Genomic DNA, 26,796 nt, shown 5'->3' with positions numbered 1-26,796 from the left:
TGTGAGTGGCTGGGGAAGGAGTATCAGGCTCCTGTCTTGTGTTTGATGGTATTATCTGGACTGCTGGAGCTATAAATCCATATCAGCCACATGTGAACTTATCCCTGCTGCCTACTGCCAATGGCCAGATCAGCACCTTCTCTGTTAACACTTCTCTTCCCAGTGCTTGCTAGGACATGTAGCAACATCCCATTTTTCAAGCCTGGATGGTCTGGAAGCAGAATCAAGTTACAGTAATGACAGTGGGTGCATTTTGGACATTGAAACAAGAGAATGACCAATCCAGATAAACAAGACTTGATTTTATTAATAAAATTTGTATTTCCCTCTTTGAGGTGACAGTTACAAACTTTGGTTCAAAAATAAAAGAAAATATGAACAGCAAGAAGTTGACTTTTGGAATCTCACTTTTACATGTATAAACGTGCATAAGAAAATACCAGTTGGAAACGAGCCAGCAGAAACTAGTACTATTTAATTTAACAATTTATAAGAAATAGAAACAAACATTTCTTTTCAAGTCTTACATATATTATGAAAAATAATTACAAAAGGATTTGTGTTGTAAAGCTAAAATGTAATTTCTACTTCCAACTACCTGAATAAAATGTTCAGAGGGAAGGCCAAACCATCACATTTTTTTAGTGAGCTTTGAACAGTGAATTGTAAGAGTTTGGGTCAAAGACAGCTCTTTAGGAAGCAGTCCCTCTTGTGTTGCTTAGCAACTGTGTAGAATCACATGACCTAGACATATTGCATCTCTGGCCTTCAGGTGGAGTAACAGGAAGAAAAATAATTCATATTAATGGGACGGGCAAATATTGTATAGACTATTCTGTGAAACCTTTAGTATCCAGTTCAGGAAGCAAACATCCATCATTGCTTACATAAACATCTAGGTAAACACTGCAAAATCCATAAATAACTGTTTCAAATCCAGTTTTTATATTATGTTGCTCAACTAAGTACAATGGAAACAAATCCAGATGAGATTAAAAATAAAGGAAAGCTATATGACTAATTTATTTCACAGATTTTAAACAGTTCTCTAACACAGAAGTTTGGTTTTTTTCCTTACATGTTTTCCCCACCTAGAAATATAAACTTGTTTACTTTAGGTATATACAGTTATCTTATGAAATTATGGAATTAGAGTAGAAAGTAAAAAGTCTGAGGTATAGCACCATGGAACACAGCACCTTTGAAAGTGCTTTTATTTCATCATCTAAATTCATTGCCACAGAGTTATATCAGCAGAAAGGAGTTGTTTGAGTGTGCTGCTCAAGCTCTTCCAGTTTTGCCACCTTAATTTTACTGGCGACTTCAAATAACAAAGCTCTTCAACAACAATATATACAAAGGGATTTTATTATTAATCAGAAATGGAATTGGCTTCACTGGCAATTACAGTTTTATTTTTTTCAGAATACATACACAGCATTGACAATGTAGTTTGTAATTGTAAAATAAGAGCCAGATGCAATTCAGAGACACATGCAAGTTTTGGAAGTGGACAGAGAAATCACAGTATAGTACTGTACATAGAATAATTACAGTTTATATTAAACACTTTCTAAACACCTCTTTGTTGTAATGGAAGGAGCACCATTGTCGTTGGTTTTTTTACAGCACCAGAGGAATCCAAGGGGGGTGTTCCTGAATTGAGCCCTACGTTGTCTGTCTGTGCCACAGCATCTTTGCAAAATAAGTTTAAGTCATGTGATTCTGGCCCTACAAGGGCAACGATTACTTTCTAGGTAAGACATACATACACAGCAAGACATTTTCTATGCCATCCTTATTCAAAACTTGCATGTGGCATGAAGTGGGTTGGTAGCACCAAAGTGCAACATTTGTGTTGATCTGATTTTGTCTTAAGCTTAACCAAGGAAGCAGACAGGACCAACCTCAAATCCAAACTTCTGGTTCTGATCACCAAAGTCATTGATCATCACATCGACTATGGGCACTTGGTCTATTTTCGGCGTGTTGATTTCCAGAACCGTCTTTGCATAGCCCTTTCTTGACTGTTAAAAAAGAGAAGAAAACCCAAACTGTTATACCTCTGAGCATTTAACATGCTGTAGATCTTCATATTTTATATCTGAAATGTAGAATTTTGAAATGATTGCCCTGTCATGCACCAGATGTTGCAAATCCTAAATCTTATATTTTCTTATGATTTAATTCTAAAAATGTTATATGGAATGCTCTGATTTTAGTTGGAAGATGGACCATAGGGTTTTTTACTTTCTAAAGCAGGCCTACAAAAGAAAAATAATCTAAGATAGTCCATGTTTTTAAGAGAATTCTATAGTTCATGTCTATATTATTTAATGAACAATAATATTGTCACAGGTGTACACTTATTTCCTGCGGAAAAAAATCACAAATTAGTTCTGAAACAGAGATGACCCACTTCTAAGAAGAAATACTGTAACTGGCTCACAAACCATTACAGCAGCTGTGAAGAAAGTAGTATTCTGACAGGACTGCTGCACTTCGAAGCCAGCTGTGAAGGCACACCCTTGCTGCCTGAAGAAGGCTCCTCTGTGTATCACTCAGCCCTGTCATCTCATCACTTATCAGCACTGCACTTCATTTAGATGGTCTCTTATATCTGCTGAGACCCCTTTCAGCTGTACCAGGGTCTTGGAGTTCAGATGAGCATCCAAGCTGACAGACCTGAGTGTTCCCAGTTTAGTGACAGTTGCTCTCTCTGGAGCTCTACATTTACCCTCTGTGGATAACAAAAGTGAAATGGAAATGCAAGGCACACAGAAAGGCTGACATGGAGCAGTTGTGTATTAGAGTCACACTGCGGAGGGGAGGTCCTGTGCACCTCCTGAGCTGCATCTCTGCCTCAGGTGTATATCCTGGCACTTTTAGGTCTCTAATTTTGTATCTCTGACTCCTCAGAAACTGCCTTCAGAATGCTGCTATATCAACCCCCAAAATAATTAATGAGGCTTCAATTGTCACTTGTTCTTTTGATGTCTTTGTTTCAAAGCGTTCAATAGAGACTGTTCTATTTCTGAGAAGTGGTAACAGTTGCTATGCCCACAGAGACCCTGAAAGAGGAGTACTCAGAGACCTGATGTATGCTTGGACACCTCTGGGGATTTTTAGCTAAAGGAGGTTTCTGAAAAGTAAAATCCACAAACTTCACCTGGCTTTGAATACACAAAACAAGAAAAGGAAATACAAAGTCACATATCAAACTATTAAATTAATTCACTATGTTTGGGTACATACAGAGGACTTATGTGATACATGTTTTTCCTGTATTCAATAATTATTCTATTTGTGTATACTTTGATTTTTAGTATCAATATATTCTGCTTATAGGCTGCCTCCTCTCATCTTTTTTGCTTCTGCTCTTTCCTTATACTGTGCTCATACACAGTAGCAGATAGTCTGCTTTCAGCATAGTGGTGCTGACAGCCTGCATCCATTCCAAGTTTGTTCAATTTCTGCTGCTTGGCTTGTGGTTATATCTTTTTTGGTACATAGGTGAAAATTGAATATGGCACTAGTGTAATGTGGTTAAAAATCTACAAAAAATCAGTATATGACAAGTGAAGTGTTTACAAAGCTTTTCTCAGAAGAAAGCTGTGAAAAAATAGATTTGTTTGATTTCTACTTTAAATGACAGGTTGGTTTTGTAAAGACTCTTTGAAGCTCTACTTACTGCACAGCCATCATGGAGAGCTTTGATGTAAGGATTGTTGTCATAAGACATTTCTTCATCATTGGATCCTAAGAACCTTAGTGCTTTGTCATAGCTGTCAGAGGGTGCATCGTGCCAGGCTACAGACTGGTGACAGTTGTAAGTGAAATTTTGTCTGGCAGAGGCACTCAGTAGTTTAAGGAATGTCATTTGGACCATATTAATGGAATTGCCTTCAACATCCAAATAGGAAAGCTGGAAAATATAAAAAGTTAGATGAATATTTATCTGTTTTCTTTGGTACAATGTAAACCAAAATTATTGTTGACAAAAGAGAATCATATAAGTGCCCTTAATAAAAATATCAACCAACACATAACATTTTATGAAGTTTTGAAGGTCAATACAGCTATGACTCAGTAAATAGATTTTCATGATGTAGCAGTGTACTTAGGATGAAGAATTACATATCTCAGCTTTGTTCTACTGGGAAAGAGAGAATTACTCCTACCTTATAGTGTAAAGCAGCAGAGCCTGTTTGGTAATCTGTTTTTAGTTAATCATAAAGTTAGTCAGCTTGCAGCCTTGCCTCTGCATACCCAGTATATTTCCAGTAACATAGACTGGGGTGGGGGATCTGTGCTCCAGCTGCTTTCCCAAGGTTTGGTGGTGAGGTGTGTTGGATAGAGGCCAGATGCTCAGCACCAGCTGTGCAGGTGACCACTGGGATCACTGTGGGACAGTACACACCAGGCTTCTGCTGTCCAGGGCCAAGAGACCACATAGCTGCTGTGATATTTAGGGCAAAAGGGCTGGGGGTCTTTTCATTATGTAAATACGTATAAAATTCCCTGTGATCTGCTGATTGCTGGAAACATGGACCTGATTTGTGAATACAGTTACAATCCAGTGACAACTTACAAGTTTGCCTCGCTTAAATTCACTAAACCAAGATCCTGGGTTCTCCTTTGGCCACGATGAGATTCTAACCTGTGTGGTCAAACAGCAGAGACAGAAGTTTTACAAACATATTCTGACAGATATGAAGGTTTTACATTACTTGGGACAAATACCACACCAGATAATACAGAATGGTTCTTCCTGAAATCTCAGCCACTTTAAAGGTCTGAAATAGAATGCTTTTCTTGTAGAGAATGCCTTCAAATTAGTGACTTCAAATGGAATCCAGGAGAGCATTAGTTCTGTTTGAGGGAGATGGTTGTAATCTGTTAAGAGCCAGGTAAGCTGCTGGTATAAATTGTTGCTGTGAAGTATCTAAATGAGTTTCACCAGTGTGGATGCTAATAGATCTCTGTCTTTTAGGCAAGATTTCAGAAAGCCTTCCTCTGTACCATATGCCTCAGCAAATGTAATCTATAACAGTGAGTAAGGACACTGTTAATACAGTCTTTTACATCTACTTTGCATAGGAATAAGCAAATAGATATAAATGAACCCACAAGAGAAACACAGGAAGATTTAGCTTTGAGGTGACAAATACTAGACCATGTGTTGTAAGTGGCTGCTCAGCTGTGTTGCATTCTGAAATGTACTGAAATGTTAGCAAGCAGGTGCACAGATTCCCTGTCTAAAGCTGAAAATGGTATTTGTTAACTCTGTGTACCATTTTACTGCTCCATTCAGACATATGTAAATGTCAATGTAATTAGAAAGACAGATACATGAAAATGTGGCAATGTAATTATCCTGTTTAGTTCAACATTGTAACAGCATAATAGTAACTGTCAACAGCCAACTGAAAACACAGATTGGTACTTACTCCTTCAGATTTCTTATCTGGGTAGATGCAAGTTTCCCCCCCTGCTGTGAAATTGCAGTATACTTTGAAGGAGTCTCCAGAACAGCCCTGGTTAGGATCAATCCAATATTCCCCTAAGACAAATGAGAAAATATTTACCTTATACAATAGAAATGGTATTCAGAAGAACCAGGCGTTACTGCTACCTAATGGTCCTCCAAAATTTGTAGGAAATTTATTTTATCTGAATGGTTTAGGTCAGGGAGCAAAATCTGGAGTGATTTGCATCCTTATCTGCATGCAGAGGTGTCTGCATGGGGCTTGCTGGGGTTGTAGCTGGCACAAGCACCTAAAGGTCCCTCCCACTGAGAGGGATCCACCCCAAGCAAAGACCTTTTCCTCCTGCGTTATGAAGCTGCAACACCCATGAAGGCTGGGCATGAAAAGAGCTGCAGCCCATCCAAGGTCCATTCAAAGTCAGTGCTTTTTAAAATCTGCTATTCTAGTTAGAATGATGATTTCTGTGATGAGGGTTCTTATCTTCATGTTTCATAAACAGGGCAGCAAGCGACGTTCTGACAACTACAGTTCTAATCCAGTTTCAGACAAATAGTGGAGGTTTCAAAGAGAAATGACAAATCCTTTCACCAGTTCTGACTTCTGAATATAAGGCATAGACAAAGTATTTATTTGTGGGGTTTAACAATTGTGTTGATTTAGGCTGTATATTGAAAACAGTCTTTCCTTACTGTAAGTCTTATCCCTGAAGAATTTTGAATTTTAATGAACACATTTGCTTTTGTTTTAACCAAAATAAGATTTCTTTTACAAGACAGCTCTAAAGAAGCAGCAAACACTGGTAAATGCAGAAGGTGAATGTGTTCTGTAAAAACCATTCCTTATAATGGAGAGTACTGAATTGTAAAATATGTACTTTTCATATAGCACTTACACTGCTTAACTACTCCTCAAGGCAACCATCTGTTCTTATCTATCTAGAGTGAAAGCAATAAAATATTATTAAACTGTCAAAATCTATTTTCCCTCCCATTTAAAAGCAGAAAAATATTACTTTGAACAGGGAAAAAATATGCATTGCAATTGAAAAAATTATGAAAGGAGGAAAATTTAGTGAAGGCTGGCTTTCATTTAAACATTTTCAGAGGGGTAAAATTATTTAGAAGAAAAAAAGAAAACAACAAAGAATAATAAAATCAAGATAGTTCTTATGAACACTGGGTGTCTTCATATTACTATGCATTTTATTACACTACTACTTGGTAGCATTAAACAGTATCAAAGAAACTTCCATGCTTCTTTGCTGGCTGATCTAGAAAAAACAGTGCAGATGCAGTAGAGAAAATACTGCTTCCAGGGCTAAAACATCAGTAAAGTTTTTGAGAATCATTATTGAACATAAATCTCATATAATACCAATGCTGTTTCATATTGTTATACTGCACTCTTTCATCACACTCCTGTTTTGATTGTCCTGGAAATGCAAGGCACACCTTTCAAAACAACAACTGCTTTTCATTCATCACTTTAACAGGTTTTAACTCAAACACCAGATCAGGTTATGTACTTACCAAGAGAACATGTGTACTCACTTTTAAACTTTTATGCCCGTAAAAATGGATTCAGTGAGACTGTATTTGGTGAGCAACTGTATGAGCCATGTACCAGTAATGGACTGATGGTCCCAAGTGCCTGGCAGAGGCAGGCTCAGCCCTGGGTGCCCGTGCTGTGCGCTCTGAACTCACCGTCTGGGAAGTCAGGGTGGCAGAGCTGCAGATCTTTGCAGGTCCGGGCTGGGTTATTCTGAGTGCCCATGGGAAACTTCATGTGCTCAATGTCTTGCTTCAGGGAATTCAGGGAGCCAAAGATCTCCTCCATGCCATCAGAATAATCCAGAATGTTATCACCAGCATCAGATAACATATAGTCAGGAGATCTTCTTGTCTTCTTGGGTGACTGAATTGGCAGTGGCTGGATTACCTCACCTGGAGGGCCCTAAGTGGAAAACAACATATCTAATTATATCTTCTGTTCATTTTTCAGCAGAGAAGGACCACAGAATGTGGCTTGGAGATGCTTTGAATAAGCTTTATTCAAGGTATTTATTTCTTTATTTCACCTTTTTTTCTTTTAGATTCATATCAATGTGCTTTGATTTACTTGAAGAAAAAAAAAGATTGTAAAAGGCCAAACCATTGTTGTGCTCTAAACTCTTCTTGCTACATTGCTTTTTGTGGATGAGTGTGCTGCCCTCACAAGTGACACACAGAACTGACTCACCCTCTGTATCCCTGTTTATTCCCTCAAGCACAGACATATTCTATGAAAATTGAAAACTCTGGATGGTTCCTATGATAAAAGTTGAAAATGCCACTTGGGGTCTAGGAAACAATATTTAATTTCAAGAAATTGAAGCACTTCACTCAGGTTTGGACTCTTCATTTTAGTTTGTTATGATATAAAAAAAATATGGAAACAAAAGAGTATCAGCAGGGGAAACCAGTAGAATTTTGTTCTCTGTGCTTCAATATAACACATTAAATAATTATTGCATGAGGAGCTTCTTTGTTTGGTGGGGAGGTTTATAGGGGTTTTTTTGGGTGTTCTTTTTGTTTATTTTATTTATTTGTTTTAAGTCTCTTCTGAGTCTTTCAGTGCAGATATGTATTTCTGTGCCTGCTGAATCTGTGTTTCCTGAAAAATGAATTCTCAAATTATCATTCATATTTTAGTTCCCAAATGTTGTTTTCTACCCTTGTCAAAACAGATTCATCATGTCAGGGTAATGCAAGATAAGAATTCTTACTTACTGGAGGACCAGGTGGACCAGGTAAGCCACTGTCACCCTTCTGACCAGCGGGACCCTACAGAGCAATGAAAGAAGTGCAGTGTTGAGCATGCTACACGAGGTTTAAAAATAACACACACAAAAGCTAAGGAAAAGAGGGGAAAGTGTAGAGGAGAGTTACTCACACTGGATCCTTTGGAACCTTTGGGACCCTGGGGACCCTGTGGGCAAGAACACAGAACTCTGGTTAGAGGGTATTGCACACAGGTTGGGGCTGGGTAGAACAGGAGGGCTGGATGAAATCACTTACAGGTAATCCAGGAGGACCAGGGGGTCCAAGGGGACCAGCAGGACCAGAAATTCCCTAAAAAGGGATAAGAGAATAAGCACAGAACTAAAGTATTCTACATATTGTACTGTGTTAAAAAATCATATCTATAAAAAAAGGTAGTCCCATTAAGTGTCCCTTTGTGGTGACTTTTGAGTTAGGCCATTTGCTAGAGGCCAAAATAGTTGGCAAGTTTAAAATATTAGATCTGACAATGTGAGTTGCTTGTAGTTGTTCTTACTGAGTGCAGTGGATTGTCAGAGCTGTGTTCCTCTTCAGACTGGCTTGGAAACCTCACATTTTACATAGTGCCCTAAAAACATGGCTTAGGAACTAGAAGAGTGAGCTGCTTTGGGTAGTGCAATCAGAAAATGTGATGAGATTGCTGCTGCTACTTTTATCTCATTGCTAACTTGTTCTGTGTGCATGTTGGGGTGTATGTGTTTCCTTCATTTTCCAAAACCACTCTATAACCTCATTTTAAGATGTTTAATATTGCTGTGCTTGTACAATGCCTAAGAAAGTTTTAACCTCTTGCAGGAGACTCCAGGTGTTAAATGTTTATAACAACTTTATGTTTTCCAGAAGCCTGGAATATACACTCCTTGCTTGCATGGAACTTGAATGGCACACAGGTATGTTGTACTCACTGCATCACCCTTGGCTCCAGGAGATCCCTGTGGGCCAGGAAGACCCCGATCACCCTTTTCACCCTGTTCTCCTGGAGGTCCAATCAGGCCAATCAAACCAGGATGTCCCTAAACAAGATTTAAGAAAATCGAGTTAACATACATTAAAGTAAATGTGCTTTGCAAACATAAATTAGACCTTTCACATGTTACTACTGTTGCAGTCAACACAAATTATTCTAAAAGTATATTTATTGTTGCTAGATGGTCTTTCAGACTTTCAGATTTACAAGTTGTGACTGCTTGTTCAGTGAAAGAGGTAAGTGCAAGGTTACCTTACTGAAACCAGCACAGAAATCACAGTACTCTGGGTACAAATTTCATGCCAGTTTTCACATGTAGCTGCTATCAGCATCTCACAGAGTTCCACATGTGATAAGGTTGCACAAAGAGCTGATCCAAGGAGATAAACAAAACCCGCAGTTCACAAGGCACAGTCATGTCCATGCCTCTTTCTCTACAGGTTTTTCTCTGATACACAAGAAGTCAATGTATTGTTGGGACTCCATGGGAAAATACTATGCCAGATGTCTCAATCTATTATTTCAAAAGAAAGTATTATAGCTGTTAAATATTTTTATTTTGTTCTTTTAAAATAAAAATTGTCAATACTCATAATTTCTACTCGCTTTGTTCTTGTAAATATGACAGTTCTCTTTACATCAGTACCTTTGGGATTTTCATTGCAGGGACCACATGGTCAATAGATTACCACACAGGCAGTAATCTTTTTCTTTCTAGGTGTTTCCAGGATATTGGGTATGGCTTAAAACTTCACGATGACTGTTAGGGCTGTGGGAAGCTGTTTGAAAGGCATGGCACAATGCCTTGCTGATACAAACCCCACTGCTTCTCTCTCCTAATTTTATACAGGTTTTAGACTGGGCTGAAGTTACAAAGACACAACAGTTAGCAAAGCATACCTTCTCTCCTTTGGAACCTGGGTCTCCTTTCAGGCCAGGCAAGCCAGGTGGGCCCTTTATAAATCAAAGGAAGTAATGTTAAAGTAAGTTTTAACATCCTGCTCAAATCATGTTTTCTTGAAATATTATTGAAGGCAGTTCAAATCAAAGTACACATTCAGTAGTTGATGGTTGTGATTGATGACATGATTTAGAGCCCAAGATGAAATGTATGTTTAAAAAATCATAATGATGCTACAGTGGTATTTAAATTACTTTATAATTAGAAATCTGTAAAGGTTGTATGAATAGAAATCTGTGGAGCAGAGGGCAAACTAAATTCTTGATTTGAGAAATCTTTAGATTTTGTAAGAATGGCAATGCTGGTTTTGTGTAATTTGTACATAATGAGGTAAAGAATGCAGGCCATGCAGTGCCTGTGAAAAGACATGAATTTTTCAGAGGCTGTTAATCTCACTCTGCATATGTGTCCCTGAGGTGTAGAGCTGCTACATTAAGTCTGTGTCTCCTCACCACTGCTCTCCTGGTGACAGTGGACAACTTCTGCTATGGATAGGAGTGATAAGAGACCTCTTCCACCTGGCACATATTCAAAAATGCCATAACATTTCATGTACAAAATATTATTCAGTACTTATGCTTTCCATCTCCACTTCAGGATATCACTAGATGCAAAAGCCTAGACAAATACATAATTCATGAATGAAATGTGAAATTTTTAAGCTTTTGGAATGCAGAATCAGATTTTTCACCTGCAGTGTGTTGTGCTCTACTGCAAATCAGGCTTCATACTCTCCTGATAGCAATCTTCTCTGGTGGATGGGAGGGGAAGGAGAGAAACCTAACCTCAGAAACTTCTACATATCAACTTTACTTTCTTAAAATCCAAAATTAAGCTGCAGCAATGCATTGAAAAATTCTTGTTGAGCTGACAGGAAGTCTGTGCATTTGAAAGCATATGGTTCATTATTATACTCAGCTCCAGATTTTAACAGAATATTTAAGCTCTCAAACGTTAGAAGATAAATCTTTCAGTGATCTTTTTGGAGGCTTCTGTGAGTGACATGTGGGAAAAGGATGCTCACCAGAGGTCCAGGAGGGCCATCCTGACCTGGTGCTCCAGGCATTCCTTGTTCTCCCTAGAAAAAACCAAAAAGCTGGCTTTACCAGAGTATATTCAGGAAATGCAACATTTAAGATATGATGTGCTCCATGACTTACCACAGGGCCAGGAATGCCCCGGAGGCCCTCGGGGCCAGGTTTCCCTGCAGGTCCCTGTGGCCCGACTGGCCCTGTTTTTCCAGGAGCCCCTTCTGCACCAGGTTCACCCTGGAAAGAACAGACCAGGTCAGAGAGGGGGGCTGAGTTTGGCACTGGAGGGATGTACAAGAGGCAAAGTGCTTTTAAAAGCCAGAGTTCTGCACAGAGAGCTGGGGTGCCAGCAGAGCAGGCTCCCCTTGCCTGTTAAAGGTGAGCTGTGCTGGCCTGCACTGCTGGGTCCACTCCATTGCAAATTGCTACTAATTCTGGGTCTGAATTTGGGTTTTACAGATTGCCTGTTATTACTTTGAAAAGTTCCACACTCAGTGCATCATAAGCAATTCATTTTTAATTTATAAATAGTTTATATTCTATGCTTCAAAAAAAAACTTCAGTGTATTACCTTTGCACCTTTTTCACCTTGTCTGCCTTCAGCACCTGTTGCTCCAGGAGGTCCCTGTAAAAAATGGACACTCAAGTTTTTTCAAATATAACCAGTGAAAAAAATTATGAAAGTGCAATTGCCACCATATTAATAAGTAGCAAATGATTACAAAATAACATTAAATTTATTTTTTGACATTTTATTCACAGGCTAAAAAATACCAAACAGCACTTATTCTCCTATAAAATTTTCTGGTTCTTTAGAATATCTAAAAAATGATGAGGTTCAATTTGTTTGGGAAAACAAAAACAACAACAACAAAAAAACAAAAACCAAAACAACAAAACATCAAAGAAAAAAAAGGCAAAACTAGTTTATATGTACAATAACAATTAATTTTAAACTTGCTTTGCACTGACTTCTATTCACTGTAGTTTATCCACTGATTCCAAAAAGGCCTCTTTCTACAGTGCACAGCATGGCAAATACTTCTTTAATCTCTAAGTCAGGGATGGGCTCAGTCAGGGGTTCTGATTACATTTGGACAGCCAAAAATTGACATATTATCCACTAAATACGAAAGTGTAAAATAAAACGACATTTTTCTCCTCCAAAAAATGAAGGGCTGATTTTTAGGTCAGGTAATTAATATTCATAGCTTCAGTTATGAACAGGAGCAGTGTCTAGAATTTAATGCACTCTTCTGAAAATGGTTCTCTTATATGCTTAGTTTAGAAAAGATGCACTCAAGATAATGGACCAACTGTTCTCCTACAAGGTTAATTTTTAGCCTGGGAAATGTCTTTATTACAAGTAGCTATTTCTTGCCAACCAATGAGCAGCTTAAAGGAACATGAAATAAACGTGACTATGGTCAAATGCTGTGATTTTGTGAATCTATATAATACTCATCTGTTCATTAATGCAAAAAGCAGATTTTTATGTAAAAAAAAGTTCTGAAGATTAGCAACTAGAAAAATTCAATCACATTTATTTACTGCTTTTTATTTCTTAACAACATACAGAAAAACAATTCAGGCTGCTTAATGGTAAAGCACCAGAACACAAATTTAATTTTACAGATAAGAACTGTACTTCAGTTACGCATCTGCCTGTTTGCTTTGTGAGGTCAGGGCTTTGGATCAGTGTTTGACCTAAAGCCATTTTTTATACTAGAGCTGAATTTAGCCCAAACTTTTTATTGCCTGATATATTTCACTATCCACTGCTACCTTGGCACATACCTTGAGCAACTCCACTGGTTTTAATTCCTGGAAATTTATATTCATTTTATAGCTATTTACATAGAAGTATATAAAGATCATTCATTTGCTTCTGAAATTAAGCTTTCTCCAGGGTGACACTGAACATCTGCAGCACTGCATGAACCTTTTGGCCAGCAGAGATAGCTCAGACTTTACATCAAAGGTAATGCCAAAGGAACTGAATTAACCACAAGAGGACTTTGACCATTTGATGTGGGTATCAACAGCTTTTTTCTTTGGTATTTTTAAGAGCTGTAAGGGGTAAAGGGCTTGGTTTTATTTCTTCAAAATACAGAGAAGCTTAAATGCCCTATGCTAAATGTTGACTATTTACAGCAGGAAGAATATTTTAAATCCCAGCTGTTGCAATAATGATAATGTCTGAGGTATGTAACCCTTTGTGTAGGTTGTAATTTGTTGAGTAGATCAAAGTTTGCAGTGATAATAACAAAGATCAACAGGTACATAAATAAATTCAGAAGCATTTTAGAAATGTGACTTTTTTTCTTACATGAATTAATTTACATGCCCATTTTCATTACTTGCCTAAAGGTCCCATATGGATTATAATCCACCCTATCTAAGAAACTGAAAAGGGTTGAATGTGGCAGTTTCTACTTGAAAAACATGGTCTCTGCATAATCTAGAAATGAAGCTGGAGCATGAATTAATTAGCAGGGCTAAGCCCACTGTGATGGCTAAAATACAAGTGCAATGCCTGGCGTTAGCAGCAGTGCCAAGGCTGCCCCAGGCAGGGAGCTGCTGCAGGAGCTGCTCCTGCATAGCTGGCCTGGCTCACTGCTGCAGACACAGAGAGCTCTTTGCAATTCTCTACCATGAGAGATTTTTATGAACATTGCCCTGTAATTTTGGACATACTGCCTGATACATTTTATGAACCAAGAAGACTAAAGAAGTCATGCAGAAACAAACTCGTTCTCAATTTTTGCTACGTGAACCCAGTGAATATTTCTCTCTGTTCTTCCATATTTTGTTAAAATAATTTCAATTGTTGTTTATAGCTGTCATCCGGCTTAAAACATGATTTCCAACACAGAAAAACCATTACCACATTTCATTAGCCTGTTGTGATAGGAACCTAGGATGTTGTTAGGTATTCTGTGCATTTGAAATCAAGAGAGAAATTAATTTTTAAGTGGTGAGTACACCCTGCTGAGGCAGCATCATGCTGTAGCCACAATGGAAAAAAAAATAATCTCCTTCATAGAAACACTTTCTTTTTCCCTAAGTTATTCAACATTGCATTTAAAGGCAACAAACCAAATAAACTTCTGCTTTGCAAAATTGCTGGCTTTGCTGCAGTACTGACATCTCTTCTTTTAATGGAAAAAGATGGTATGGCCTCCAGCTGAGAACAAAAACATATCTTAGTCTTGAGCTTTAAATTCTAATACTTGGTTGGTATATGGAGGTTTATGTGTATGTGATGTGGACATTGGATGTCACTGCCCAGGAAAGCAGCCCAGCAGCAGATCCCAAAGCCCAAGTGCCTGGCACACTGAAGGGCTGGGAGGAGCACAGGCTGTCTGTGCTGATCTGTACTGACTGCACATTGATCATGAGGAAAAGACACTCTCTGATGGTGTCTTTTCCTCATGATACTTTTAACATATTTCAGATTGAAATCAGTGAATTCAAAGTAAAAGAGTTACCCAGTACTGTATGGCAAACCAAAAAGAAGTCCCAGAAGTAAGAGCAAGGGATTAAGTTTCAGAAAAATAATAACAACATAACTGTAGAGGGGTTCAGTCTGTATCCCTATTTCTAGATAAGCAACCACAATTACTGCCATTACTTGCAGCTAAATGGTGATGTATAAAGCCTTCTGAGCATGTATTTTTCTGATCTGGTGCATCTTCATTTAAGAAGTCAAAATATGTAAAATAATAATTACTATTTAATGAAACTCTAAAAAAAATCACTTTAAAGACTTTGTCTATTACTATGTCACAAATGTCACCCTTTGTAGATTATGCTTTTGGCTTATAAATTTCTTAGATACAATGGAAAAACTATTTATGTCCGTCTCTTTCACTAGAATTTGCTTCCCAGGGAGAGCTGGGGAAACTTTGTAACTCTGTAATGAGACAGAGATTGCTCAAAACTCTGGCAGCTGGTAATAAAGATGATTTTACAAGACTGGACAGTAAAACTGAGGTCAGCTCAGTTACAAAATGGAATGGAAGAGGGGAATGAAAATGTATAACAAAATAAATAAGGAACTTACTGTTGAGGATTTCCAGAGCTTTTAATTAAAAGTATGAATTCTGAGCTCTGCCAACTCATTATTTTGGAGACTAAAAACCAAAAAATGGAGTGGAATTTTGCTTTCTAGTAGTATAGCCAGAGCTGCACCTCACAGACAGCAATATTACTACTGAAACTGTGTGTCCTTCTCAATCCAAATTAAAAGACTCTTGTTAGGGCTTTTTCTTGAAATTTATTCTACCATACAAGTGATGGAAACTAATGAAAAGCAGTTTTTCCAGGTAAGTATGAACCTTTCAGTCTTTCACTGTTACTTTCTAGTATAACATCAATACAATACAGGTTCCCTACAAGTTTGAAATATTCTGGTGCTCAAGTAATGTAGAATCTGATCCTAAAAATGTTCTCTTCAAAAGGGACTACATTGCAATATTTAGCCATGCATTTTCCCTAAATTGGAAATATGTCAAACACAGGTAACATGGAATTTGTGCTTTGAAATTGTTTTTTTTGTCTAGGTACAATCAGATAGAATACAGCCCATCTGTGAGGAGTGAGCTATTGACTTTCTGTATAATAAAGCAGGAAGTTTTAATTTGATGTCAAGCAAACATACTAATTGTTAATATTCAGTTGAGCCATATTTCAGTTCTAGAATAAGATTGCTAATGTGACCATAATAATTTAGAATATTATAAATATTTTCCATGTTCGTGGAGCAAATATATTACTGTGTAAAATAAATAAAACTAATTAGGCATGTCATTCCACTCAAGCCCACTAAACCAAGCAATTTAACATATTTTCTTAAATAATTCTCAGTTTACATTTAATAATGCCACTTCTGTTTTTCAAGTGTAAAAACTGCATCTAATTGCTCTCTGAAGCAGACCTAAGGGTTGATGCATCTACTACAGTTCTGTGACTGCAATATTATTTACTGGGTTTGATTAGGTATATTTGTAAAGCCTATTTGTAAATCTTAAAATGCTTTAGAAATAATGGAATAGCTTCATAAGTTACAGAAATGTCTGCCTGTTAATTCTGTATGCAGAGAGGATGATGCACAGTAGCTGCATTGAGGTTATTTTATTTCCAAGACTAAAGACACCCAAACAGACACATTCTTCCTGCTCCCTGATAGCAGGAGAGGTGTGCCTAAAGATGATGTCTGCTATTACTGTCATACCAGCTCACTCCTGTTAGCAGACTGATTTAGTAGACACTGAATTCTTGAGTGAAAAGAAAAAGCACCTCTATGGGTAAGCAGTGCATTCTTCCCTATATATATATTTTTCTTATATTCTTATAACCCATATTAAAGAGCTTTCTCTGTTGTTTCTGTTTTTTCATTGCTCTCATTACATTATTTAAAAGAAATTACAAATATCAGATGAAAGTGTCCAAGTAAGAAACAAGTAGCTGAAATTCTCTAGGACACAGTGTCTCAGAAAGAGAAGTGTACAAGAGAAGATGAGATATTCCTTACTCTTTTCCCAGGAGGACCAGGTGGGCCAGCTTCACCTGAAGGACCTGGTGGACCCTGCAACAGAAAATTAAAATTACAGCAGTAATAAAGGATGAAGTTCTCATCTTTATTAAACACCACAGACATATGCCATGTGTTATCATGTCCTTTCAATGGACAGACTCTACAGAAATAGAACTTTGATGCTTAATATGGGTATTGCTGAGGTACTGCTTAAGATCTTGGCTTAATTTTGTTAGTTCAGCTAATGAAGATTATTTGGCTGCAGCATTTCTTTCTTATGCTCAGAGCTGCTCTATTTTTAGTGCTCCTCAGCAGCTCCAGCAGAAATCCTTTAACACATCACTACTTCTAAAAGAAATTGAGCTCTTGCTTAATTGTGTTACAGTAATATGGGCAGTTCTTTCTCTTCAAGGAAATAAATAGTTATTTTTCAGTATAATAGAAAAAGTGTCCACTCTGAAAATATTTTTAAGAGTATGACTGCATAGAAGCCACTGATTTGGCAGAAGATACTTATCATCAGAGAGCTCATGCAGGTGAAATAAAATGAGAGAAAAATCTTACAGGTTGACCAGGATCACCATCTTCACCCTTCTCTCCACCAACACCATCCTGACCCTACAGAATTCAAGGAAAATAAACAAAATTAAAAATTCAGCTAATGTAAGCCACTAAATTTCATATATGGATATAAGAGCAGTATTTTTCTATAGAGCATTTTTCCAAGGTCATTATTTTTCAAAACTTAAAAAGATTTTTTTCATATTTGTAAACCTTGAGAAATGCATGAACTCAAAAGCAATGGATCTTACAGGCAAGTGCTCATGCCCAGACAGGAAAGAGAGAGGGTCAACTAGAATTAAGTACAAACTAGGACTAGGACCTAAAACTGTTTTTAAGGTATACTTACAGCTGGACCAGGTTCCCCAGGGGGACCAGGATCTCCAGGAAAACCAACTGGGCCCTATATAGATCAGGAAAAAAAGCAAGGAATGTGTCATCCATTGCCAAGCAGGTAGCATTTATCAGAAATCTTTTATGAAGCATATAATGAACACAGTGCACTTGTAGGAAATGCTATGGTTCTGTATTAACACAATGCTTCACAGTGGTTTGAGTTAGAATTATGAAGCTCACTTACTGGGTTACCCTTAGGCCCATCATCACCTGGAGGTCCTTTAGCACCTGGTGGTCCGGCTGCTCCAGGTGGACCAGCTTCACCTTTTTCTCCCCTTTCACCTTTTGGGCCCTGTGGGAACACATGAACACAAAAATGACATCTGGAAATGGAACGGCCAAAAAGATCACAATGGCTAACTGGTTTATCAGTCAATGGAAATTTCTCCATTTCCTTGATAAATAGTGGCATGTGAGTGGGAAATTAGGATCTCTTAGGTCAAGTGCCACATTCTGTACCCAGACTGCATCAGTGAACTGTTTCCAGGAAGAAAAACATGCAAGCCAAAGTTAATACTTATTGAAGGAAAAATAGGTATTGTTTTGGGAAGTCTCCATCCTCTGTTAGTACAAGATGTGGCTATGATTATATGGAAAAAAATGTCATTTTAAAGGTATAAGTTTTCTGCTGAAAATTCAAAGGAAACATGCACAAGTGTTCAAGTGATCTGAGGAAATGCTTACCAAAGCCCTGCCAGATACCACAGTTCACCACAATAAATGTTAATAATAAGACAACAACAAAATACTCACAGCTGTTCCAGATTCTCCAGGAGGTCCAGGGTTACCAGCTTCTCCAGGCTCACCCTACAGATGCATAAGAATAAATTTATGAGTCATTAGGGAGAACATTTTGATGAATTTACTTCTGTAATTGCATATTCTTCCCATGCTTATTTATGTAAACAACTTATAAGAAGGGTTTTTATTTGGTCTACCTAGAGGGGTTGAGTTATGCATATGGTTTTTCAGAACTGGAGTCTGAAATTTGAGACATAATACATCAAACTAATATTTTCTTGAGCCAGGGACACTAAACTTCCCTTTGGGCTTTGGAAGATGTTCCCCTTTATTATTCCATACTGCAAATTTCCTGCTTGTGATTATTGCTATAGCTACTGTTGGAAGAAGAAAAAACTATATAAAGAAAAACCTAAGGACGAAATAATAGCATCCATTAGAAAAAGTTTCTCCACAGGCTACAGAGGTGAGTGTTACATATTTACCAGTGATAGAATTTATTTTGTAAAGCAGATGGCTTTCAGGATGATACTGTATGAAAAGAAAATCTGTGCAAGTCAAAGATTGTGCACTATTAAGTGAACATTTAAGATAATTCAGTCTCCTTCTGAGCCAATACATAGTATTATCTCAAGGACTGTCTTTACAAGTTTTCATTTTAATGTTTAGTTATGACCAATTATTTTCTAGCTCAGTGGTCTGATGAATAAACTTTAATAGAAAACTCTTCTGCTAGAATATTTAGTTATTAGCATCACAGAAACATAAACCATGGAAGGATAAGAGAATATGCTTTGTGATTGTTATGGAGTGCTTGGATAAGAAATACATGCTCTTATCCCAAAGGATTTTTCAATCCAACTGCTAATGGGGGCAAATATATTCTTTTTCCAATAATTATGTCTATCAGCAAGAGTAGTTCAGTGCTGAAAATACATTTTACCCAATGATTTACTGAATTCACAGAACTGGAATAAATTTCTGTATCCTTCCTAACCTGTGTGACCTGCACGCCCCTCTTCATTTTATGACAATTCTGTTAATTCATACATGTCATTTCCACGTGGTCAGTATAAAACTTTAAATCATAAAATACAATTTGAACCCAAAACTTTGGTGTAGGTACTGAACCTTTTTTTTCAGAGAAGCTCAAAGCACCAAGATAACCTCACGGGGACAGAATTTGGCCCAGTACAAATATTTCATTAGATTAAAGGAAAATATTTCAGTACCTCTCAACTGAATTCCAGACTAGGATAATTAACAAATAACCAATATTTTAGGAGCAATATTAAAATGCCCTTTACAAAGGGCACTATTAAAGGGTGAATGTGCCTTTAGAAACTCTGGTATGTTCTATTAGATATATAAAATTTCTAGAAACTTCAAAAATGAATGATTCCTTTTAGGGTTTGATATTAATTTACTTCTGTGACGTTGCATTCATTTCAAAACAAAACAAAACCTGTAGTGGATGCTTCAGATCAATAAGTGTTAGGAATGTTTTCTAAGAAAATTAATAATCTTCATTTCCTTATTCTCTGCCCAGCATTTACTGAGTCTGCAGCATCATTAGCATTGGGGTTTTGTCCATGCCTACTGTCAATCAAATGAGATTTTTGTAGCAACAGAGAATGAAGTCTGGAATCAGCAAAATGTGTTTTTCACATCAGTAGCCATACTATAGCCACAGAGTCCACTCTATAGAGCCTTTCCAAAGGTGAGCCCGTGGCAGGACAAAATGAAGCAGTGACATAAGAGCCCTGATTGTGCCCACTCTTGCTGACAAGCACTTGTGCAGTGTAATCCCCTTGGCAGCTTCTCAGAGAGAGAGTTGTTCTTCTGCCTTTCTGCCTAATGATACTGTGATTTACAGCAATCCACATTTGATTGATAATACAACTCTTACCCTTCCTGTTGACAAACACATCTTCATTCTCTCTCACAACACTGGGCTCCCTCTGACCTACACTTGGGAGCAGTGGGTGAGCACTGGGGTGCCTGCTCCAGCACACACGGTGACATTGGCTCTGTGCACTGCAGCTCCCCAGCAAGCAGCAGTGTGGAAAACTGAGAAATTGGAAGGGCTAGAAAATGTCAAAATGTTCCCTTAGATGGCATTTGTGAAAGATGAGACCAGTTAAAGTTTCATCTCACATTAATATTTCTATATCATTGCTCTACTAAAAAATCTGCCCCTTCCCTGTATACAGTCAGTCCTTGTTTTATCTGACTGTGATTTCCATATTCCAAGTATTAGGTACTATGAAATGCTGCATTTGGTTTAGATAGCTGTTAAGGGAGTTAAACAGTGTTTTGATAGAGAAGATTGTAGCTGATATATATTTAGAGAGTGCATATTTATAGCTACTAAAACCTGTGTAATCTATAGCTATTGTTTGCCCTCATCTTTCTTTTAATTTTTAGTAACAATGGCATTAATTCAAAACCTTCTCCATAGAAAATATTTCATGTTTTGTTGGGAAACAGATTTTATGATCTAATAATATATTTATCCCATCTCTGGAGATTTTTCTCTCTCTTTTTTAGCAGCTCAGATCTTTTAAAAGTTACTGTGGTCTTTTTTAGGCAAAGCCTTCCTCAGACAGAATTTCAAAAAGGAAGGACAGACATCTTAAAGTACAAAGGGTCATGTCATTTTGCAGACATGCTTTATTCTGAAAACCTTGGATTAAGCAAGCAGAATGGTTTCTACCAAGCTAGGCAAAGTAGTTTAAAAGCTAAAATATAAAAAAAATATATTAAAAAGTTTTAAGGTTTAAAAAATGTTGTTTTCTTCATGGTCAGTTCTAGAGAACTGATATCCAAAGCACAGGGATAGTGGATAGAAGGCTGCCACCTTTTGGTTAAATTCTGGGACATAGCCTTTAATTTTGTAAGAATGAGAGGCAGCTTTGCAACTGACTGGGTTCTGAAACGTTAGTTTTGCTCCTTTTTGCCATTCTCACAAAAAAAAAAAAAAAAGAAAAAAAAAAAAAAAAGATAAATTGTAACTCTAGAAGAGAATCCATTTTCCATAGGTCTGCACACGTGTTATATATAATGGCTCTGTGGAGAATTAAATTTAATTGAGAGAAATTCTAAAGGCTGTGTTTTCATGGAGGGTTCTTGTTTACAGCGTTGGAGAGATGGAGTAGGATGAGAAAAAAATCACAGTCAGGAGGTCATGTGAAGTCATTAAAGGTAATTTGTTAAGATGGATATGCAAGTAGCCTAAACTGTCACAGACACACCTTGATTAGGTACCTTAGCAGTGTCCACACATACATGTGTGGAAAAATTATATATACACATAAAATTGTCTGTGAACACTTATCAAACATGTTCCTAAACTTAGAGCCAGGATACTCCATTGATTTTGTCCTCTCACTTCCATCTGCAGTATAAATCAATGATTAAGCATGAGAACTATTGATCTCACTTGTTTACTGTGTTGGACTCCTCATTAGTGTACTGCTTTGGAAAGCTTTTTAAGAACAATATAATAGGAAGACATTTAAACCCAGATGAGTATCATGGTTTTCTAACACCAGACTTTTTCATGCAGTAAACCTGGTCTGAACTCTGAGAAGATACAGAACGAAAGCTTAGGTTCTGCAAACAGTGGCTTTGCTAACTCTGATGGTTTGTAACTGCTGTGGAAGGAAGAGGGGGTAGAAGAACAACAGTGCTCAGTGCAATTATCACAAATTAATCTAAATTAGAAAGGCAAATTTATTTCATCAGCTTTTGTGGAAGTGTGGGGTTAACATTACTTGATCTGTTTCCCCTCTGTTGTAAATTCTTATGTACATTCTAAGGCACAGGTTAGAGAAATCATGTGCAACTTCCTGCCTGTTTAGAATATCTGCATGTTAGACCTTTGATGTCAAATTAGAGATAAGCGTGTGTAGGTGCATTTTGGTTTTCTATTTCTCTTAGTTAAAAGCTGGATTTAAATGTTCTGCTGAGTGTCAGACTGCCAGGCCCTTGGTGAGGGTTACAGCAATAATAATGCAGGACTGCAGGAACATTTGCAGCACTGATGCCTTTGAACATTCAGGCCCGTGTGTGCAGATGAGGGGAAACAACAAACCAGTTAAAAATGCGTGGCACTAAGTGTGACAAAAAATGTTTATCTCTGCCAGAAGATAAGGGGGCTTTGAAACCCCATGTATTGATAAAGAAATATCTCCTGGTCAAATCATTAAAATATTCAAGTGAGCAAACCTACTTCTCTCTCTTCAGCAGTGACAGGGATGATGCCAAAATGTTTTTCCACATTCTTTACTCACTGTATTGAATTATCTGTAGTATGGTGTGTCTTTCCTGAAAGGGGTGCAGAGGCCAAAGCATGCTGACATAATAAGAAAAACATTGGGATAAAAATGTGTGGGAAGAAAAGGAAAAGAAAAAAAATGCATGTTTTGTTTAAAAGCATGACCTGTCCTCCCACTGCAGCAACTCCCCCTGAAAAAATAACTCTTGATGATATCTCAGCTTGAAATCTCATTAAATGGAACTGAAATTAAGAAGGAAGATACCCTAAGAAAGAAAATAGCCTGGCATGTACTAAAACTTGAGGAGGAGGAGGGAGGAAAGTAATTACAATTATATGAACTTCCAAAATACACTTGGAAGCTTCTCTTTGTGAATATAGGATATAAGCTAGAGGAAATAAAAAATGACAACCAAGTGATAAACAGTCTGAACTTCATGTTCTTGAATTAAATTTCATGGCCTAATCATCACAAACAGTGATTCTAAATCACGCAGATGAGTTGTAGGGAGAAACAAAGGAAGAAGGAGTTCAATATAAGGCAATGTGTTTAGAAAATGGCTGGAATATAATTTGATCATGAAATGCTAAAAATTGAAGAGATGACTTTTCAGTCAATGGCAAAAATTCCTATCAAGTTCAATGTGCCATAATATTATACAAGGTGGGGTTTTATAAAGCACTGAATAAAACTGGCTGCTACCCTGCATGTTCTCATAATTAATATTTTTCTCATTATTAGTCACAGGAAAATTTTTTCTTCCCACAATGCCCATTATTTTCTGTATTCCACTGACATACAGACTCTTTTCCCAGTAACTTTATTTCTCTAAACTCCTAGATTGTGTCACATTTTTGGTACTCTTCCCAGAGAGAAAAAAACAAATCCTGCAGTCCTTCATGAGGCCAAGATATTTTTTAAAGTAGTCTGGATGAACAATGCCATGAACTTGGGACATTAGAAGAAATATCCTTGTTAATAATGCAGTCAAGCAGGAGGGCATCATGTTTTGTGTGTCTTGTGCCATTTTGGGGAAAAAGGATTGAAAACACCAGAATGGTGCTGCTCCCCAGAGGTGAGCTGATGCTCAGAGCCACATCCTGAGAAAGAAGCACTGCAGTGAAGCACTGCCAGCCTGGCACAATGACACCTGTTTGGGCTCAGTACCCTCTGGTCTCAAAGGACAGGAAAGGAGACAAAGTAGGATATTTCTCCAGCAAACCAAATTTTATGTTGTATTATTCTAGTATGCTCTTTGCCACATCCCAGAGCACTGGTAAGTGATTTAGTTGATGAGCATGTAGGAAAAAAACCACAAACCATGAAACACCTGAAGATTCTTTTAAAAGGCTGGTTTAGTTAGAAAAAGGGAAATCTTGCTTCATGTTCTGAGAAATTAAACATATGGAAAGCTTTCTGGAAAACTACCAATACTGACATTCCTAGAGATGTCTTTTTTAGGGTTCACTGAGATTGGTGTTTCTTTGAACATATGTGATACTGTGTGACAAATCATTAAATACTCAAGAGCAATCTACATTGTTTCTCAATAAGCAATTTATATATTGGCCTGGAATATATTTCTATTTTCTTTCCTCCATTTTATGCTCCACTTAGAATCTTCTTTCCCATTCCAAAGTTCAGGAAAAAATAATGTTAAATCTGTAACATTACAGCAAAAGGCTTTTAGGCTTATGTAGGTGATGTGGTTGAGGTCATGTAGCTTGATAAAATAAACATAAACAAGCATTTTAAGACTCTCTTTTGAACTTCTTGCTTGCTCAGCACTATTTAATAGTTTGCTCTGTTGCTTCAAATAAATCACAGGGAAAAAAAGGCTCTTATATTCCTGCATACCTCATCTTTCCTTTAAGAACAAGGAAGATACGATCTGGCATGTTCCTTGGGTAAAATATTAAAGTAAACAATCCCACACAAACTCACTCCATATCTTGGCAGAAAATTTTCTGAATAGAGAACTGAAAATAGCAGTGAAAAGAGTTTTAATGAATGAATGTCATACAGCATTCTTATTCCAATGTTTTCTCTGCCTTAGGTGTTTCCATCCACACTCACCTTTTCACCAACACCTCCAACAGAGCCGACTGAGCCTGGGGGACCTTGAGGACCCTACAGTGATAAAAGATTTTTGTTATCCAAAATATTGTTATCCAAAATAGGGTGCTTGTTACTCAATTAGCAAGACAAAAAATAGATTGATTCTTACATCAGCTCCATTAGGACCCTGGGGACCTCTGGGACCTGGTGGGCCAGGTGGACCCTGTATCAAAGAGACAATGTGATATGACAGAATCATAGAACAGATACAATATAGTTACAATCAGGAAGAATTTCTGAGCAATGAAAAATAATATACTCAATCTGTAGAGGGCTTTTAATCTTCACCATGCAGCAGGAGCAGCAGGACCAGATTGCTGCCTGCTGGATGAGTTCAAAGGTGACAGGAGACCCAGGCTGTGCCACACAGCAGCTGAGCTGGACATGACCTGATGCTTAGGACCCCTGAGGATTGGTTCTTTCCCTGCAGGTTCCCTGACAGAGACCTGGACCAGCTCAAGTGTCTGTGACAGCCCTGGGGCAGAACTGCACCATGGTGCCTGCAGATGGGCACCAGTGAAGCATCCAGGCTTGGCACAAGGTGCTGGAGGCAAATGCATAGAGAGCTTGCATAGCAGTCAGGAACAGCCCACAAGGCATTCTGTCAGCAGGAGAAACAGCTGGAAAATGCATCACCCAGGGAAAGTAAACAGAGCCAAGCAGTGTTTACCATCTTCTGGCCTGCATACCTGAAGCTGTATGTTAATAGCAACAGCCTGAAATTCAGGAAAGCAGCTCCAGACTCTCTGGTGCAGTAGTATCTACTTTTTCCTCTTTCTTTTCTGAACCTGATTGTCACTGGATTGTCTCAGGCACACAGAGCATCTGCTTTGCTAGCTATTTTTTAGTATTTTCTCATGTTACATAAATCTTAATATTAGCGATGAGGGGATAGATGTGGGAAAGCAAAGAAAATCCCAGAGAGAGTTTATGTTGCACAAAATACTTCATATTCGGTCACCAAATTCAGGAATATCTTATCAAATGATGAGCTATAGAAAAAAGACAATAATATATGGAGAATATTTATGTCCTTCAGAGTGACCAGTGGGGAAGAAGTCTTACCATTGGGCCCACATCTCCATTTTCACCTTTTTCACCTGGTGGGCCAGGCAGACCCTAAAAAACACAGGAAGAATACTATAAGTGGGGTCTCTGGAATGATTAGTTATAAATCAATATGAAACAATGTAATGTACACATCAAATTTGTGAACTTGGGAGGGGGCAGGATGGTGGAACAAGAAGAAAAAGATCTATTTGTATTAAAATGGAAAGAAAGGGAAAAGAGCTTTTCGTATTACAGTAAGTGTATAAGTAGCCCTAGGATGCTTAAACTAGGTGACGCAATAAATTTTGGGGGAAAAAAACCCCAAAAAATACACACAGAAATGCAACACTAGGTGATTTTAAAAACACTGCCAGGATTATCCAGAGTTCAGGTGGGAGTCTGGATAATTTATGCTCTGATATACACACACACATATATATATGTATTCCTGCTGCATTAAATCTGTTGTTTATGCATGAACCCCATCAGTATGGATCTTTCAGTTCTAATTAACTGATGCTATCATTTATTTAATAGAAGACAGTAGTCATTCAGTTTCTGACAGAAAACAGTGCTCTAATGCTTTTCCTGTTACATCTTGTTTTACAGATAAAAGGTAAAATAATAAACGAATTTACCTGTAAGCCAATAGGGCCTGGGGGCCCAGGGAAGCCTCGAGGACCTTCATCACCTTTTTGCCCAAACATCCCTTGCTGACCTCGTGGGCCTGGCTCTCCATCACCTCCCTGTTGGGAAAAAATGAAGAGCAGAACTATGATAAGAACAACGGGAAAAGCTCCATGGAAATGACTGAGAAACAGCTACAAAAGGGCTCAGAATCACA

The 26,796-nt window shown here is 37.7% G+C and overlaps 1 protein-coding gene and 1 long non-coding RNA gene across 8 annotated transcripts in view; one reads left to right on the top strand and one right to left on the bottom strand.

Moving 5' to 3' along the window:
* Window positions 1–281: 281 nt before the first annotated feature.
* COL11A1 (collagen type XI alpha 1 chain) overlaps window positions 282–26,796 on the bottom strand; it is a 129,873-nt gene continuing 103,358 nt past the window's right edge. For all 7 annotated transcript variants that reach the window (XM_064428025.1, XM_064428026.1, XM_064428020.1 and 4 more), the window contains 22 exons: window positions 26,591–26,698; window positions 25,968–26,021; window positions 25,012–25,065; window positions 24,861–24,914; window positions 18,517–18,570; window positions 17,948–18,055; window positions 17,717–17,770; window positions 17,371–17,424; window positions 16,804–16,857; window positions 11,839–11,892; window positions 11,397–11,504; window positions 11,261–11,314; window positions 10,176–10,229; window positions 9,214–9,321; window positions 8,546–8,599; window positions 8,421–8,456; window positions 8,258–8,311; window positions 7,193–7,442; window positions 5,451–5,563; window positions 4,592–4,660; window positions 3,692–3,925; window positions 282–2,027 (listed from right to left, as the gene is read on the bottom strand). In XM_064428025.1, coding sequence (XP_064284095.1) covers window positions 1,881–2,027; window positions 3,692–3,925; window positions 4,592–4,660; window positions 5,451–5,563; window positions 7,193–7,442; window positions 8,258–8,311; window positions 8,421–8,456; window positions 8,546–8,599; window positions 9,214–9,321; window positions 10,176–10,229; window positions 11,261–11,314; window positions 11,397–11,504; window positions 11,839–11,892; window positions 16,804–16,857; window positions 17,371–17,424; window positions 17,717–17,770; window positions 17,948–18,055; window positions 18,517–18,570; window positions 24,861–24,914; window positions 25,012–25,065; window positions 25,968–26,021; window positions 26,591–26,698 — 1,929 coding nt within the window. In that variant the 3' untranslated portion in view covers window positions 282–1,880. The remainder of the gene's footprint in view (window positions 2,028–3,691; window positions 3,926–4,591; window positions 4,661–5,450; window positions 5,564–7,192; window positions 7,443–8,257; window positions 8,312–8,420; window positions 8,457–8,545; window positions 8,600–9,213; window positions 9,322–10,175; window positions 10,230–11,260; window positions 11,315–11,396; window positions 11,505–11,838; window positions 11,893–16,803; window positions 16,858–17,370; window positions 17,425–17,716; window positions 17,771–17,947; window positions 18,056–18,516; window positions 18,571–24,860; window positions 24,915–25,011; window positions 25,066–25,967; window positions 26,022–26,590; window positions 26,699–26,796) is intronic.
* LOC135304998 (uncharacterized) lies at window positions 7,557–26,722 on the top strand. The gene is made up of 8 exons (XR_010366274.1): window positions 7,557–7,874; window positions 8,215–8,277; window positions 9,149–9,198; window positions 10,126–10,222; window positions 13,167–13,248; window positions 16,815–20,224; window positions 21,644–21,708; window positions 26,562–26,722. It is a non-coding gene; the product is annotated as an uncharacterized LOC135304998 (long non-coding RNA).

This window comes from Passer domesticus, chromosome 7, assembly GCF_036417665.1.
Source record: "Passer domesticus isolate bPasDom1 chromosome 7, bPasDom1.hap1, whole genome shotgun sequence".
Taxonomy (NCBI): Eukaryota; Metazoa; Chordata; class Aves; order Passeriformes; family Passeridae; genus Passer; species Passer domesticus.
Note: the sequence above shows the minus strand (reverse complement) of the source record. Positions and strands in the feature narration are given on the sequence as shown.